This window comes from Schistocerca cancellata, chromosome 2 (assembly GCF_023864275.1).
Source record: "Schistocerca cancellata isolate TAMUIC-IGC-003103 chromosome 2, iqSchCanc2.1, whole genome shotgun sequence".
In the NCBI taxonomy this organism is placed as follows: Eukaryota; Metazoa; Arthropoda; class Insecta; order Orthoptera; family Acrididae; genus Schistocerca; species Schistocerca cancellata.
In genome coordinates, this window is record NC_064627.1 from 864,727,892 (window position 1) to 864,746,257 (window position 18,366).

The window sequence follows — 18,366 nt, forward strand, 5'->3', positions numbered from 1 at the left end:
AGGAACGGACTTCAGTCCACATCAAACCCACCAATCACCAACAGTATCTACACTTTGACAGCTGCCAACCCTTCCACACCAAAAAATCCCTCCCATACAGCCTGGCCACCTGTGGCAGATGCATCTGCAATGATGAAAACTCCCTTGTGCAGTATGCTGAAGGCCTCACAAAGGCCTTTGCAGTACACAAAGATCTCCCGAGCCATATCCCCACTCACACCTGCTCCTCATATCCATCCCAAGAACCAATAACAGAGAAGCACCCCCTTTGTCACCTTATACCGCCCGGTATTGGAACGACTAAGCCACGTCCTTTGTCAGGGCTTTGATTATTTATCATCCTGCCCTGAAATTAGGACATCCTACCCAAGATACTTGCATCCCCTCCTAAAATGGTGTTCAACTGCCCACCCGACCTCCACAGCATCATAGTCCATCCCTATGCCACTCCCATCTACATACCCATGCCACAGGGATCATACCCTCGTGGAAGAGCCAGATGCAAGACCTGCCCCATCCACTCACCCAACAATACATACTTCAGTCCCATCACAGGCTTATCCTATTCCACCCAGGCCGCCTGTGACAGCAGCCATGTTATATAGCAGCTGTGCTGCAACTACTGCACAGTGTTTCAAATCAAATTGATATTACAACCAACCAGCTGTCAACGAGAATGAATGGTCAGCGCCAAACTGTTGCCAAAAACAAGATGGACCACCCAGTGGCACACCATGCAGTGGAGTACAACATGGAAGATTTAAATGGCTCCTGAGCTGTGCAGATGGGAGCTATCCTTACAGCACATCCTTCGCTCCTGTAACCTCCCTGGTCTAAACCTAAGGTAACTTGCTGTGCCTACCCACCCACCCCCCTCTAGTGTGTGTGTGTGTGGGGGGGGGGGGGGGACACCATGCCTTGTCCAGTTCCCCCACCCAATTCGTGTCAGCTAGCTGTGTGTTGCTATCTCATGCACTAGTCTGCGAAAACACGTGCCCAACCGTCTGCCACCTGCCCCCTTAGCCCACAGACGGCTCCCCACTGTACCACGAGCTGCTAGATGCTTCCCACCAACCCCTCCCTGCCTCCCGCATCTCTCCATCCCTCACCGCGAAAATTCTGGGAATTCCCTACCCCACCCCACCCTACCCTACCCCACCCTACCCTACCCTACCCCACCCCACCCTACCCTACCCCACCCTACCCTACCCTACCCTACCCTACCCTACCCTACCCACCCGTACCCGTACCGTAGACAGGCATGTGCGTGTGAGTGAAAGTGTGTGATTGTGCACATGTTTTTCCTACAAGCTTGAAAAAGGAAGGTCTTTCTGAAAGTTAGCAAAACTCTTTACCTTTTGTTTGTGTACCTATTGGCAACGCAGTGTTTTTGCTTTTCGGTGAGTCATTTCCTTTATTCCTAAATTACTCATAGATACCACATAATGTTTGAGCCCAGAATATATTCAAAGATTGTACAAGAAATTGATGTCAAGGATATTGAATGGTAGTTCCATGGATCAGTTCCGCTACTCTTGTTGTAAATGTATGTGACCTGTGCTTTCTTCCAACTGTCCGTCCCCAGTAGCTGAGTGGTCAGAATGACAGAATGTCAATCCTAAGGGCCCGGGTTCGATTCCCAGCTGGGTCAGAGATTTTCTCCGCTCAGAGACTGGGTCTTGTGTTGCCCTAATCATCATCAATTCATCCTCATCGCCGCATGAGTCACCAAAGTGGCATCAAATCGAAAGACTTGCACCCGGCGAACGGTCTACCCATCAGGAGGCCCTAGTCACACGACATTTACATTTACCAACTACTGAGCACGGTTCTTTGTTCAAGGGATCTGTGATGGAGCATAGTTACAAGGGAGGTGAACTCTGTCACAAATTTAAAAGGGAGTCTGATAGGGATTCCAGCAGTCCCTGGAGCTTTGGTCAGTCTTAACTCTTTCAGCAGTTTCTCAACACTACTCACATTAATTCTTATTTCACTCATCTTTCCAGTGGCATGGGAATTAAATAGGGAAAGTCTCGTGGGTTTTCCTTTGTACAGCAAAGTTTGAAAACAGAGTCAAACCTTTCTGCTTTTGCTTTGCTACCCTCAGTTTCAGTTCCTTGGGTTTCGTGAAAAATCATTTGACAGTATTTGCTACAGTATAGTCATTGAAGGCTTCATGCATTGCTCTCTTGATAGCCAAAATCATTTCTCTTAACATATCTCTGTCTGTAGCCTTATTCTTTGTTTTGTACCTATTTTACAGTAGTATCTGTTCCTTTAGAGGTTTCTTTACAGTGACTGTATACGATGGAGGATCCCTTCCATTATGAACTGTTTTTCTGGGTACACAACAATTAAGTGCACATATATGAAGATAGTAACTATTCCCAAAAGAATAGAACATGTACATCTACATCTACATTTATACTCCGCAAGCCACCCAAGGGTGTGTGGCGGAGGGCACTTTACGTGCCACTGTCATTATCTCCCTTTCCTGTTCCAGTCGCATATGGTTCGCGGGAAGAACGACTGTCTGAAAGCCTCTGTGCGCGCTCTAATCTCTCTAATTTTACATTCGTGATCTCCTCGGGAGGTATAAGTAGGGGGAAGCAATATATTCGATACCTCATCCAGAAACGCACCCTCTCGAAACCTGGCGAGCAAGCTACACCGCGATGCAGAGCGCCTCTCTTGCAGAGTCTGCCACTGGAGTTTGTTAAACATCTCCGTAATGCTATCACGGTTACCAAATAACCCTGTGACGAAACGCGCCGCTCTTCTTTGGATCTTCTCTATCTCTTCCGTCAACCCGATCTGGTACGGATCCCACACTGATGAGCAATACTCAAGTATAGGTCGAACGAGTGTTTTGTAAGCCACCTCCTTTGTTGATGGACTACATTTTCTAAGGACTCTCCCAATGAATCTCAACCTGGTACCCGCCTTACCAACAATTAATTTTATATGATCATTCCACTTCAAATCGTTCCGCACGCATACTCCCAGATATTTTACAGAAGTAACTGCTACCAGTGTTTGTTCCGCTATCATATAATCATACAATAAAGGATCCTTCTTTCTATGTATTCTCAATACATTACATTTGTCTATGTTAAGGGTCAGTTGCCACTCCCTGCACCAAGTGCCTATCCGCTGCAGATCTTCCTGCATTTCGCTACAATTTTCTAATGCTGCAACTTCTCTGTATACTACAGCATCATCCGCGAAAAGCCGCATGGAACTTCCGACACTATCTACTAGGTCATTTATATATATTGTGAAAAGCAATGGTCCCATAACACTCCCCTGTGGCACGCCAGAGGTTACTTTAACGTCTGTAGATGTCTCTCCGTTGAGAACAACATGCTGTGTTCTGTTTGCTAAAAACTCTTCAATCCAGCCACACAGCTGGTCTGATATTCCGTAGGCTCTTACTTTGTTTATCAGGCGACAGTGCGGAACTGTATCGAACGCCTTCCGGAAGTCAAGAAAAATAGCATCTACCTGGGAGCCTGTATCTAATATTTTCTGGGTCTCATGAACAAATAGAGCGAGTTGGGTCTCACACGATCACTGTTTCCGGAATCCATGTTGATTCCTACATAGTAGATTCTGAGTTTCCAAAAACGACATGATACTCGAGCAAAAAACATGTTCTAAAATTCTACAACAGATCGACGTCAGAGATATAGGTCTATAGTTTTGCGCATCTGCTCGACGACCCTTCTTGAATACTGGGACTACCTGTGCTCTTTTCCAATCATTTGGAACCTTCCGTTCCTCTAGAGACTTGCGGTACACGGCTGTTAGAAGGGGGGCAAGTTCTTTCGCGTACTCTGTGTAGAATCGAATTGGTATCCCGTCAGGTCCAGTGGACTTTCCTCTGTTGAGTGATTCCAGTTGCTTTTCTATTCCTTGGACACTTATTTTGATGTCAGCCATTTTTTCGATTGTGCGAGGATTTAGAGAAGGAATTGCAGTGCGGTGTTCCTCTGTGAAACAGCTTTGGAAAAAGGTGTTTAGTATTTCAGCTTTACGCTTGTCATCTTCTGTTTCAATGCCATCATCATCCCGGAGTGTCTGGACATGCTGTTTCGAGCCACTTACTGATTTAACGTAAGACCAGAACTTCCTAGGATTTTCTGTCAAGTCGGTACCTAGTATTTTACTTTCGAATTCACTAAACGCTTCACGCATAGCCCTCCTTACGCTAACTTTGACATCGTTTAGCTTCTGTTTGTCTGAGAGGTTTTGGCTGCGTTTAAATTTAGAGTGAAGCTCTCTTTGCTTTCGCAGTAATTTCCTAACTTTGTTGTTGTACCACGGTGGGTTTTTCCCGTCCCTCACAGTTTTACTCGGCACATACCTGTCTAAAACGCATTTTACGATTGCCTTGAACTTTTCCCATAAACACTCAACATTGTCAGTGTCGGAACAGAAATTGATGACTGTACAGCTTCTCTAGAATAAATGATAATTAATCGAAACCCTCAGCTGCCGACAGGTGTTGTTGATTTACCTCAATGAGGACAGCTGATAATGTGTGCCCCAACTGGGGCTCGAACCCGGGATCTCCTGCTTACATGGCAGACGCTCTATCCATCTGAGCCACCGAGAACACAGATGAATAGCGCAACTGCAGGGACTTATCCCTTGCACGCTTCCCGTGAGACCCACATTCCCAACTGTCCACAATCTACAATCGTAATGTTCGTAGTAGGTATTTGCCCATCCACTCATTACTCGTGCCCACTAAGGAGATGAGTCCCGTAAGAGTTCGGGCAACCTGTGCACATTCGCACAGAACGATGGTCAATGGCTGGGTAGCCTTTAACTATATATAAAGATAGTAACTGTTCCTGAAAGAACATATACCATTGATGATCGTGCAGCTTCTCTAGTATAAATGATAATTAATTGAAACCCTCAGCTGCCGACAGGTGTTGTTGATATCATTTCGATTGATTATCATTTATTCTAGAGAAGTTGCCTGTACCAAGATAGTCAAACACATTAGTTTTGTCACATACTTGAGTACGATAGGCAAAAAGAAAGAAACCACCATCATTGTCCATCATTTGATTGAGAATAGATGTACACAACAGAGGATCAGTGGTGGCTACTCTGGGTCAAAGAAAACACTGGATGAGATGAAAATCAACTATTAAATGCCATACAGAAACAACTAAGGCTTACAATTCACCTGTGTGTCATTTCACTATCTTTGTGCAGCAGGAGTACCAACTTGTTAATGGAAGCAAATGTCTTCATTCGTTCATTACCTCTTGCTGTGATTGGCTGCTGCCTGTGGAACGGAGAATGATATGAGCAGTGAGAGTAATGGATGGGGCAGTACTTGCATGTGACAGGTTGAGAATTTGAGTCAGACGGAAAGTTTGTCTTGATGGCCGAGGCTGTTAGGTAATTGTTCTAGAGAAGCAGAGCATCCAGATTAGTGCACTGGTTTGGCACAAATTTTCAACCTTCGCTATTGTTTTATTTCAACACCTGCAGATGGCCAAATGTAATGTAATCGTGTAATTTATACAGCCACTGTGCCACCAGTGTTAGAACAGACACTACACATCTATATCTATTTTTGTGCATATATGTTTTGTGCTAATGAGGTCATGTGTGTCTCCCAGTACTCTTCAGTTTTACAGTTTCTAACATATGAAAATCAGTCCATCAGCCCAGTGCAGTAGCACCTTTGTTTTCCAAAAACACACTCTTATGGACTCATTAGCTTTCCTTGACACACGGGGGTGGGTGGCGGCGGCGGCAAGTTCCTTGTTGAGCATATGTGTCATGAATTATCTTATGCTACTCATTCAAATGACCATGCCCCCATCATGCCCCCATTTGTCTGCTTGTAACTGCAGAATCTTTCTTTACAATTTACCAACAATAATTTGAAGATCACCTACTCCATCAGTCCAAAAAGTTATTGGAGTAATAAAAGAAAAGAAAATTTAAGATGTTAGTATGAATGCTGCAGGTGTTGTACAGTCTCGCCCAGCCCCCCAATTTGAGTATAACATGCAACATGCGCAGTGAAACTCAGAAAAGTTCCTCTCCATATTGTTTTCACCTCATGTGTTGCATTGACTTAAATGATGACTGCATCATCAAAGTGTTCACCCTTCGTCTGAATTATGATTTTGAGAATTAAAAGGGGTCATTTGGTGCCAAATCAGGTGAATATGGGTGCTTATTGAGAACTGGCACTTCTTGTTTCTCCAGAAGCCATGTAAGAAAGTGCATTTTCATGCAGCAAGAAGAAATCCCTCCTCTTCCATTGTAGCAGATTAACTCTCTGAATCCTCTTCCACAACTGATTGATGACACCCAGATAATACTGGGTCTTTACAGGGGTGCTAGTGGGAACAAATTCCCTGTGGGTAATGCTATGAGCATCACGAACTGTGAGGAGCATAGGCTTCGCTTTCGATATTGTCATTTGCGTGTCCTTTTGTCTTGCATGGTGTATACACCCAGGGACAACTGGGAAATCTGGGAAAAACCCGGGAATTTATTCATCCAGGAGAAAACTGGGAAAAACCTGGGAATTTTTTTCATCTGGGGGGAAAACCGGGAAAAACCTGGGAATTTAACATTGTTTTAGTTTTCAGTTAAATTTTTGTAATTTTCACTGGTAAGAACTGATACACTGACAAAGAATTTTACTATATCCCATCATTGTAGAACAATAATGCTGCCATAAAACATAAACGAGACAAAAAAAATTAAAATAAAATGTAAGCTGCATAGGAAGTGTGCCATTTACAACAATGAAACACAGTGCATCCACAAGTGGCTGCCAACAGCGAAACATGTCGAGACTACAGGACGAAGACTATGCAAGTCTTCATAACAAACTGCTTCCAATGACCGTGACGACACAGCTGTTCACATCAGGTTCGTTTGAAGAGTTGCTAGTGGGCTCTTGCGTGTGAGCAGTACTCTCTACCGCTATTGCCTACTTGAAGTGCGACTGTTAGGAGTGTTAGCTGTATCATCAGTACCGACAAGCAGCCAGATACTATGCGGAAAAATTTTTTTGGCGTGCCCAAGCTGCCAGATTTGCACATGCCCAGAGAAGTCTGAGTTGTAGTGGGGAGGGGGAATAGTGTCCACTTCTAGTGATTTTGCTATTTACTCTTTATTTACAGCTTTCATGTTAAATGAAAATGAAATATAATTCCGTGGCCGGGAGCTATCAAGTGAATTAAAATAATTCACATAATTACGGAAGGCTAGTTTCAGTTTGCTGATTTTATTTTATTTCCATGTTTTTGGCAGTCAAGCATTAATACCTTGCAGAACAATGAAGTTATTTTTGTCGATCTGCTAAATAAATTTGCCTTTTATTAGTCTTTTTCGCAGAGGCAGTAAATTTATTTGAAACGAAGTGTTTCATTCCACACCATTGGCTAGTTTCAACTATTTGCTAAATTTCAAATGCACATTTTCATCTTCCGGCACGTATGGCATTATGCCATAATAAAGGACCAAACACGAGATAATACAGTGGTACTCCAAGATAATTTGCATCCTGAAAAGTTTATATCAGGTTGGGCCTACATCTTTAATGCTATGCAAAATCTATAAATGCTATATACATACGGGCTTCCTACATCATCGTAGTTGTGCGTGGGCAATAACACCTGTTTTCTGGCATTGCCAGATAATTGGTGAAATGAATTCTACCAGGTCACGGGAAAATATTGCGAATGGCGGGTTGAAAAGTGTTACTTCAAAGTAAATTTAATTTTATGCAAGACTGTCCTTTGAATTTCTTAAATCACAGAGTGTTTGACTCTCATTTAAAGCTTAACATTTTGAAGACCAGACGTTTACGTCATTATTTAAAATTTTACTGGCACGTTTGCGTGATGTATCTTAAAGTGTAACAAATGCAAAAAAGACAAATACTATACAAGAAAGCTGAGCGTTTCTTGTAGCTACACTATGTACATTAATTTAAACCATTAATTTTTCCTACTTTTGTGTTAATGCTTCATAACAGTGATGTTGCTATTGGCTGACTACATCACGTGCCCTGTCCTCTGAACATCTGCTGTCATTGGCTGGTGAGATCATGTGATATGAGCTATGACTGGCATGCAAAAGCATTGCAATATCGATTTCACTAAAGTGCTGTGATTGCTGGAACTTCAATATATACTTTTGTAATACGAAAATAGGCAGTGTACATGTTGCTGCACATAGAAACTTGTCCCAAAATGTGCGTATGCATTGTTGTGTGTGTGTGTGTGTGTGTGTGTGTGTGTGTGTGTGTGTGTGTGTGTGTTCGTTTTCTAAAGTGCCCGGAAGTTCTAAGGCGGTCTGTAAAACCTAAACCTAAACTATTCAAAGCTTGATAAGTTTTACAGTTGTGAGGAAAAGTTTACTGTAACTTTTTTCCTTGTCCCTGTATACACCCCATCTTGGCAAACCATTCCAGAAAAGAATTGCCTGCATTTTTTATTTCAGTGAAGTCGCAGCAGGCATCCACATGTTGTTTTTGATCAGAAGCCAAGGTATGCAAGGCAGACTTTGCACACACTTTTCTCCTTGGTGAAACATTCTGGAGAATGCCTTGAGCACTTGATTTAGAGATTTTCGATTCTTTAGCTACAGCTCTGTGTGAGAGATGATGATGCTTGCTTTTCAAAAGACCACAAATGTTCTCAATGTTTCTGTTGGATGAACTTGAGGTGGGATGCCATAATCTCTTGTCAGCCTCTAAAATGTTTAAACTAATCAAACACCCCGCACAACTTAAACAATTAATACCTTAGGTTGACTTCGTAGACTCAGATGTCTCCATAGCCATTCTGCTGAGTACAACTTGAAATAAAATCACTGTTCATTGCTCCATCTGCTTGCTTCATTGCATTAGTGACACAACAGCATTGACACATTAGGATTGCACTTCCACCACTCGACAATGCTTGCTCACAATTGGCTGGTCGAATGCACATATGTTGCTTACAGTTGTTAATTCAAGTTGCCACCGCAGTTGTTGCACTGACATTGCTTGTACACTAGAAATAAAATCTTGTTCGGACTATTTGGATTTTTTTGGCACATGTAGTTCAGAACTATAATACCAATATCCAAAAGAAATTCAATGCACCTCTCAAAAATTCTCGAGAAAATAGGCTTTGAAGTTTTCAGAGTGCCGTTAATACCCTGGAGCAAGGTCATATTTTTGCCGAGCCATGTGGCTGCGTGGTTGAATGATTGACTGTCACGTGGATGGCTGATGTTTGATCCTGGATGTGTAAATTTTTAAACAGAGTTGCATGTTCTACCAGCATGTCTGTGAAATGTAAAATACACTAAGGTGAAAAAAGATCATTTAAATTTAAATAATCTTTATTAACAATCCTTTATAAAAAGTCAATAATTAAGGATTTATAGTTTCAGTGAAAACTGGATTTTTGTGTGTGATGTGCAATTTGAAATAAGAACATGTGTGCACATTTTTCATAAAAATTGATTATGTGTTAATAAGTACATATTTTGTGTATTTTAAATGACATATGTATAAAATTGAATGGAAAAAAGTGAAAAATATAGTGACTGAAATGAGACTTGACTCAGGGATTAATAGTATCGAGAGCTACCAATATTACCCCTCCCTTCCCCCCCTCCCCCCCCCCCCCTCCATCTTTATTCCTTGTGTTAATGTATTAAGGATGATCAGGAAGACCTCACAGTCAATTTTCTTAAGAATTTTTTGAGAGTTGCATAGGGGCAAAATGAGTCACCAGTGCAGTTCAGAAAAGTTTTATGAATCCATCACCACCTTCTGTAGCATAAACCAAATTTGAGCAAGCTTACTCAGGTTTTGGCATCAAACGTCTCCATTTTATTGAATGTCTTGGGTGCCACTGTCATGGACTGCTTCAGTCTTGATACTGACAGCAACAAGTGCTGTTTAAAAAGTTGTTACACACACACACACACACACACACACACACACACACACAAATTCCACTTTTACCAACACAGTACCAGCCTATTGCTGCTGGGTCTACACCCTAAACCAAATGATGACAGACTTTTTTCGAGTCTTCTCAGAGAGAATCCAAAGTTGACTTCTTCCTCTGGTTAGCAGGTGGCACTCTGCATTGTCACTGACAGCATACAACATGACTGGACCAGGATGCGTGTTGTCACCTGGTGGCATTCACCTGTGTTATCAAGCAGTTGTGGCTTCTCTACCTTTATCCCCTTGTGATCTAAATTATGTGAAGCAAATAGCAAATAAACATTGAGAGCAGGCAACAGTTCACTATTAGATGAAAGATTAGTGGCGGATGGACACATTTAAATATCTGAAGATTGGTCTAGCTTTTAGTATTATCTCTGTTTCTAGATCTAGCACATGTATTTCTCTGTCTCTCTCTCTCTCTCTCTCTCTCTCTCTCTCTCTCTCTCTGTGGTTCTTGAAACTTTGCGTAGTGTTTTATGAGGTAGGTTCCATCTTATTTTCAAGCATAAGGCAGTTCAAGTTTTTCAGCATGTCTGTGTTGCTCTGTGACAGAAGTGGAACAAACATGTGACCAATTGTGTTGCTCTTCTTTTTGTATGCTAAATATTCCTTCTCAATCCTGTTTAATATGAGTTCCAAATAGGGGTGGCAGTGGTTTATCAGAAATATCAATATTGTATAGAATTAATACTAATAAATTGATATTACACTGTTGATATATCAATATTATCAGTACTTACCGTAAATATATTTCAACATTTCTAATTTTGTGCTGGGTATTGAACATCAGTAATCTTCCTCCACTCTTCCTGTTAAATAATATTTATAAAACAGTCATTAATATTTATAGTGTGATGTTAAGGTATGACACCTCAGTTTGTGTATATGGTAAGTATTGAATTATTTTTTAATGAATTCATTTTGACTTCTTGGCAGTCTAGGTACTTTACATACAGCTCACATAGTTGTGTTTCCCCATTCTAAGTAAACTTAAACAACTTTGTTAATTCCCAATTAATTTGAAATCCTGAGCTCACCACTTCATCTGAATCAGTTTTTACCAAATTGTCTGAGAGTGAGCCTATTCTTGAACTGATGATTTATTATTAGTGATAGACTTAGGCCAGTTACTTCTGTTAGGGGTGATCGTTCCTTAGTGAGTATGCACTGGCGAGCCTAGGGTGCCAAGCCATTGCAGCACATTTTCCTTGTCTGTGCTGAATTTTACTTTACTATGTCATTACTCTGATTTGTTCTCTAGGATAGATTTCCTGCTGACAGTCCAGCTCACTTTTAGGATGTCGATTCTGCCTTCTCCCATTTTTTTCCTGTATTTCACTCTATTTATTTTGGTTAATTTGTGTTCGTTCCCTGCAGCACATTTTGACCTGTGCCTCTTAAAACTTTTTACAGATTGTGTGGTTCATGCAGGGAAGGGTTGCTCAATAACAAGCATGAAAACCAGTTGATGTGGGGGATCATCAGGTACTCATATGGTGGATGCCCCCGGACCATGCAGCAATCACATTATTGTTGCCTGATCTGTCACCTTGAGCATGCTGAGGTGGTGGTCCCAGTCGACTTGGCAGGCACTTGGGACTCCGGACACTGGCCGTTGTGCCAGGTGGCCTTGTAAAGCTTTGTCACGGTCATTTTGGTTTATTTGTTTCGATTAATTTTTTGTGCTTACTGGACTATCCACTCGGGTATGGGAGCTATGTCTTTCAAATATTAAAATTACCCAGTTGATAAATGTAAAATGTCACTTCGAAATAATAACAGTACAAGTAAAATAACGTAATTTTATCATCCCTTTAACACATAACGTACTTCCCTAACAATGTTTAAATTCATCCACTCCTGTGTTAACAGTGAAGATCATGTAGCATTAATTCTGAAGTAACCATTGTTTCATTGCATTTCCACTTTAATCAAACAGGTAATAAGTGATCATGGAAGCCTTTTCATGTACATTCTGCTGTCAATATGTTTCTTCACTACATTTACTGATTCACAAATAAAACACTGTTTGTCATAAATCCCATAATTAATACCGTGTGCCTTTCCATGAAATAACTGAGTTACTGAAAGACTTTTCTTTTACAGTGTGACATAACACTTTCAACTCTTAATTATCTTTCTAACAGATTTTTCATACTATTTATTTGCAATGCAGCTGTGTGCAGCTGCTCTGTGCGAAAGCCTGACACTGACACTGTCTTCAAATGTTCCAGAAGGCAGGGATAAGTAAGGAATACAATATCAATATGTTGCAGTGTCAAAGATAGCAGTACTCCTTACATCTCCCCAGGAGAATTTTTTAAAAATGGGAAAAAAATATCTTTCTTGAAAACCCCCCAAAAAAGTAAATAGAAATATCTTAGAAATTTTGCCCAGCCACATGGTCCCCACAGAAGACAATCACACATTGCAAACAACACAGCAATGGCTCGTCCTGAGTTATTATACTGTAATACGATAAAAATATTAAGCACACTTCACACTCACTTGTCCCTGCACTGAAATTTTACAGTTCTTTATATTTGGATTAATATATGTGACAAGTGGGCAGTCAACACACACAGAAATGAAAATGGGTGTGTGTGTGGGGGGGGGGGGGGATAATAATAATAATAATAATAATAATAATAATAATAATAATAATAATAATCCCCGTGGAGGCCCGGGAAAAGAATAGGCCTCCGGTATGTTCTGCCAGTCGTAAAAGGCGACAAAAAGAACAAACCACTAATAGGGCTAACCCCCCTTTTAGTGTGATTACTTGGTTCAGGACAGAACTAAAGAAGCCTCGGACTAGCCAACTGGAAAATGATTTAAATCCAAATAGAGGTGTTTTGCAGGATATGCTTCCTGCAACCACCCTAGAAGGAAAACAAAGACAGAGGATGAGATGGTCAGATGAAGTTAATCGACACCTCATGTTCTGTTATTACCAAGCAATAAACCTAGGAACCAACACAACTGGATACAGATCCCAAGTATACACAACATTTATTACCAGATACCCAGAATTAAAATTTTTAACAGAACGACGACTAGCTGCTCAGATCCGTGTAATAATAAAAAATAACAGGATACCCCAGTCAGAATTGGAAAACATCAAACAACAAGTACAACAAATACTAGAACAAAATAATGTGCTATCAGAAGAAGAAGAAAATACAGTAACGGACTCAAACGTCCCAGAGAAAACAAACAAAGAACAAAACGTGTCAATTAAACAATCAGAGGAAAACGACAGCTTAAGACAGCCACCAGAACAAGCACAAATAGAACACGAAGTGACACACATGTTGGATATAGAAGAAAAATTTCAGCTGACATATATAGAATACGAAGACACAAATACAGACATTAGACCATTCTTGCATAGACCACCAAATAACCCACAAGTCGAAACAACAATAACAACTATCAACACAATCATACACAACAAAATAAATGAAAACACAACTATGGAAGAGTTAAAACTACTGGTTTATATAGGAGCACTCACTACACTAAATACACACACTAGGCAGAGATCAGAACCAACCAACACACAGAAGAAACCCACAAAACCAGCATGGCAACACAGGCTACAGATCAGAATAGAAAAACTGAGAAAAGACATCGGACAGATAACACAATTTATAAGAAATGAAATATCAGACAAAAAACGAAAAAGGTTAGGTAAAATCTCACAATAAGAAGCAATAGAGCAATTAGAGGAAAAGAAGCGGAAATTACAAGCATTGACCAAACGACTTAGAAGATACAAAAAAAGTGAAAATAGAAGGAAACAAAACCAAACATTCAACACAAACCAAAAGAGATTTTACCAAACAATAGATAACACACACATTAAAATAGACAATCCACCAAACATAACAGACATGGAACACTTCTGGAGCAACATATGGTCAAACCCGGTACAACATAACAGGTATGCACGGTGGATACAAGCAGAAACAGACTCATACAAGATGATACCACAAATGCCTGAAATGATAATTTTGCAACATGAAGACACCCGAGCAATTAATTCTATGCACAATTGGAAAGCCCCTGGAAATGATAAAATAGCAAATTTCTGGCTAAAGAAGTTCACCTCAACACATTCACATCTAACTAAATTATTTAACAGTTACATTGCAGACCCATATACATTCCCTGATACACTTACACATTGAATAACCTATCTGAAACCTAAAGATCAAGCAGACATAGCAAACCCAGCTAAATATCGCCCCATAACATGCCTTCCAACAATCTACAAAATATTAACTTCAGTCATTACACAGAAATTAATGACACAACACAGAACAAAATTATAAATGAAGAACAAAAAGGCTGCTGCAAAGGAGCATGAGGATGTAAAGAGCAACTGATAGTAGATACAGAGGTGACATATCAAGCTAAAACTAAACAAAGGTCACTACACTATGCATACATTGATTACCAAAAAGCTTTTGATAGTGTACCCCACTCATGGTTACTACATATATTGGAAATATACAAAGTAGATCCTAAATTGATACAGTTCCTAAACATAGTTATGAAAAACTGGATAACCACACTTCATATCCAAACAAACTCTAATAATATCACATCACAGCCAATACAGATTAAGCATGGAATATACCAAGGAGACTCATTAAGTCCTTTCTGGTTCTGTCCTCTGAACCCACTATCCAACATGCTAAATAATACAAATTATGGATATAATATTACTGGAACATACCCATACAAAATCACACATTTGCTATACATGGATGATGTAAAACTACTGGCAGCAACCAATCAACAGCTCAACCAATTACTAAAGATAACAGAAGTATTCAGCAATGATATAAATATGGCTTTTGGAACAGACAAATGTAAGAAAAATAGCTTAGTCAAGGGAAAACACACTAAACAAGAAGATTACATATTGAATAACCACAGTGACTCCATAGAAGCGATGGAAAAAACAGATGCCTATAAATATCTAGGATACAGACAAAAAATAGGAATAGGTAATACAAATATTAAAGAAGAACTAAAAGAAAAATATAGACAAAGACTAACAAAAATACTGAAAACAACTGACAGCAAGAAACAAGACAAAAGCTATAAATACTAATGCTATACCAATATTGACCTACTCATTTGGAGTAGTGAAATGGAGTAACACAGACCTAGAAGCAATCAATACACTTACACATTCACAATGCCACAAATATAGAATACATCACATACATTCAGCAACAGAAAGATTCACATTAAGCAGAAAGGAAGGAGGATGGGGATTCATTGACATAAAAAACCTACATTATGGACAGGTAGACAATTTAAGAAAATTCTTTCTAGAATGAGCAGAAACTAGCAAAATACACAAAGCAATCACTCATATAAATACATCGGCTACACCACTGCAATTTCATAACCACCTCTACAACCCTTTAGATCACGTAACATCAACAGATACGAAGAAAGTAAATTGGAAAAAGAAAACACTACATGGCAAGCACCCGTATCATCTAACACAGCCACACATCGATCAAGACGCATCCAACACATGGCTAAGAAAAGGCAATATATACAGTGAGACGGAAGGATTCATGATTGCAATACAGGATCAAACAATAAACACCAGATATTACAGCAAGCATGTTATTAAAGATCCCAACACCACAACAGATAAATGCAGACTTTGCAAACAACAAATAGAAACAGTAGATCACATCACAAGTGGATGTACAATACTAGCAAATACAGAATACCCCAGAAGACATGACAATGTAGCAAAAATAATACATCAACAGCTTGCCTTACAACATAAACTTATAAAACAACACGTTCCCACATACAAGTATGCACCACAAAATGTACTGGAGAATGATGAATACAAAGTATACTGGAACAGAACCATTATAACAGATAAAACAACACCACATAACAAACCTGGCATCATACTCACCAATAAAAAGAAGAAATTAACACAACTAATCGAAATATCCATACCCAATACAACAAATATACAAAAGAAAACAGGAGAAAAAATTGAAAAATACATCCAACTGGCTGAGGAAGTCAAGGACATGTGGCATCAGGATAAAGTTGACATTATACCAATTATACTATCAACTACAGGAGTCATACCACACAATATCCACCAGTACATCAATGCAATACAGCTACATCCAAACTTATATATACAATTACAGAAATCCGTAATTATTGATACATGTTCAATTACCCGAAAGTTCCTAAATGCAATATAACCTATACCGTACAGTTAAAAGGAAGTGACGCTTGACCAAGGTCCGTGTCACTTTCCATTTTTAACCAGACTTAACGTCTGAGAAAGTAAAGAAAGAAATAATTATAATAATAATAATAATAATAATAATAATAATTCCTGTGCAAATTGATTTAGCCTCCGTGGTTTACCACTTATCCTAATCATAATTTTTCTCAATAAACAGGGTCATATTTACAATGATAAGAACTTATTCACAAATACCATAGGTTGTGCGAAAAATAAGAGTGCTGTACAATATTGTCAGTTCTCAAAGAATTCAAAACTTTGTATACCCTTCTTTTTTCCTAGCTCAGCATCACTCTAATTGTGCATTACTTTTACTTCCTTTAGTCATATTTTCCTAATCTCAGCAATTATGATATCTCAACTGTCCTTACCTTGATCAGTGTAAGCAAAAGGAATGTTGTTATACACATATCGTATTTACCTAAATGTAAGCCGACCTTGAATGCAGGCTACACTCCAGAAACGAGACTCAAAGGAAAAAGAAATTACCCTAGTTTCAAGCCAAACTTATGAATCAAATATGACTCATCATATAATGGATAACGTATAAAGTGGCCCCACCTCTTAGGGATTTGCGGGGAGTACTACGTGTTTGTAATAATTCATATAGAATTAAATGCAGCCTGTTGGGCTACTGTTACATCGCAAACACTGACAACAGTGAGTATTCACAATATCTATCAAAATATTTCAACTGGAACTGGGGCAGCTGGGGCCACTGAGACTTTTCTAGACCGTACCACAGCATGTGTTAGTTTTTGCATATCACATTAATGTCATCTGAAGTTTTTTTTTTCTTTTTCTTCGAATGAAATAGTGTTTTCATCCAAGAAAGTTACATTTTGGCCTGACAGAGTATCACATTTGATTTAAAGGATATAAACTGAGTGAAGACCAGTCCACGTATTCAGGACACTGATTTGTATCATCTCTTGTAGTGGTTAGACAGCGTACTTTATTAGATTACTTTTTAACATTGTAAACAGTATAATTTGTCTACATACAATCATCTCCAACACAAATGATCCACGCAAAGTGTGAACTGTAAGTATTGTCATCACTGCAGAAAATCTTTCTCCTGCAGTGTCTCCTATGCCTGTCAGTGTTGTTTGGCAAACAAGTTAGGGTGTGACTGTGTAGAATACAGGTGGCTGTAATTACAAACTACATGCAGGTGGTCTGTGAAGGGTGACATCACAGGCGAGTCTTACTGCACTGCTTACCTGAAAACAGTGGAATTTCTCGTTGCATCGTAAATATTGACAGTATTGAGAAATGTCTAGATGTACTAAGTTGGTGTATAAGTTAGTAGCATTTTTATTTTGCATGTTAGTGTTCCTGTTGTGAGTTTATTTATAGATTGTCATTTTTTATTTGTAGTTCACTGTTGCTATTTTGAGTTACATATTGTCATTTTGTCATTTGGAGGTAGTGAATGGGGCTGTGGACACTAGAAAATTAAGTGCCAGGTGGAAAATTCAGAACATTTCTGACATGTTCTTGTGTCAGAGTTCAAGAGAGGGGTGACGGCAGCAGAGGCTGTGTCTGGGGTAATGCCATTGGACAGAGCACAGCAAGAAAATGGTTTTCTCATTTTAAGGAGTATCTTTTTGACATTAGTGACTCTCCCCATTCAGGAAGACCTTTGGGGTTTGATGAAGGTCATTTACATGCATTAATCCAGAACAATCCGCTTGAGTGTATGTGAGAACTGGCAAATGTGATGAACTGTGATCATGCCACCAGTGTGCAAGATTCGCATGCAATGGGGAATGTTTAGAAATTGGGTTTATGGTTACCAAATGCTATAAGTCAAAATCAAAAATAAGCAGTTGGCCATATGTGCATTGTGAACAACACTGACCATTCCTATCCTGCACCATTACTGGTGATGAGAAATGGTGTCTTTATGTTAACGTAACGAAAAGAAAGGAAGCACCATTTGCATGAAGTGATGCTGCTGCATTCTGCTAGACCAACAAAAAACACTGGACAGGAGTTGGGTTGGGAAGTCATTCGGCACCCACCTTACTCGCATAATCTTCCA

General features: G+C 39.6%; 1 protein-coding gene across 5 annotated transcripts in view; it reads left to right on the plus strand.

Moving 5' to 3' along the window:
* LOC126162809 (ubiquitin carboxyl-terminal hydrolase 45) overlaps nt 1-18,366 on the plus strand; it is a 161,540-nt gene that overhangs the window by 131,482 nt on the left and 11,692 nt on the right. Inside the window, exon 15 of one of the 5 annotated variants that reach the window (XM_049919554.1) lies at nt 11,420-12,009. The exons of the other annotated variants lie outside the window; for them this stretch is intronic. Within the exon in view, the coding sequence (XP_049775511.1) occupies nt 11,420-11,455 (36 nt within the window). The 3' untranslated portion in view covers nt 11,456-12,009. Of the gene's footprint in view, nt 1-11,419; nt 12,010-18,366 lie in introns of those variants that run through there. 5 annotated transcript variants of the gene reach the window in all.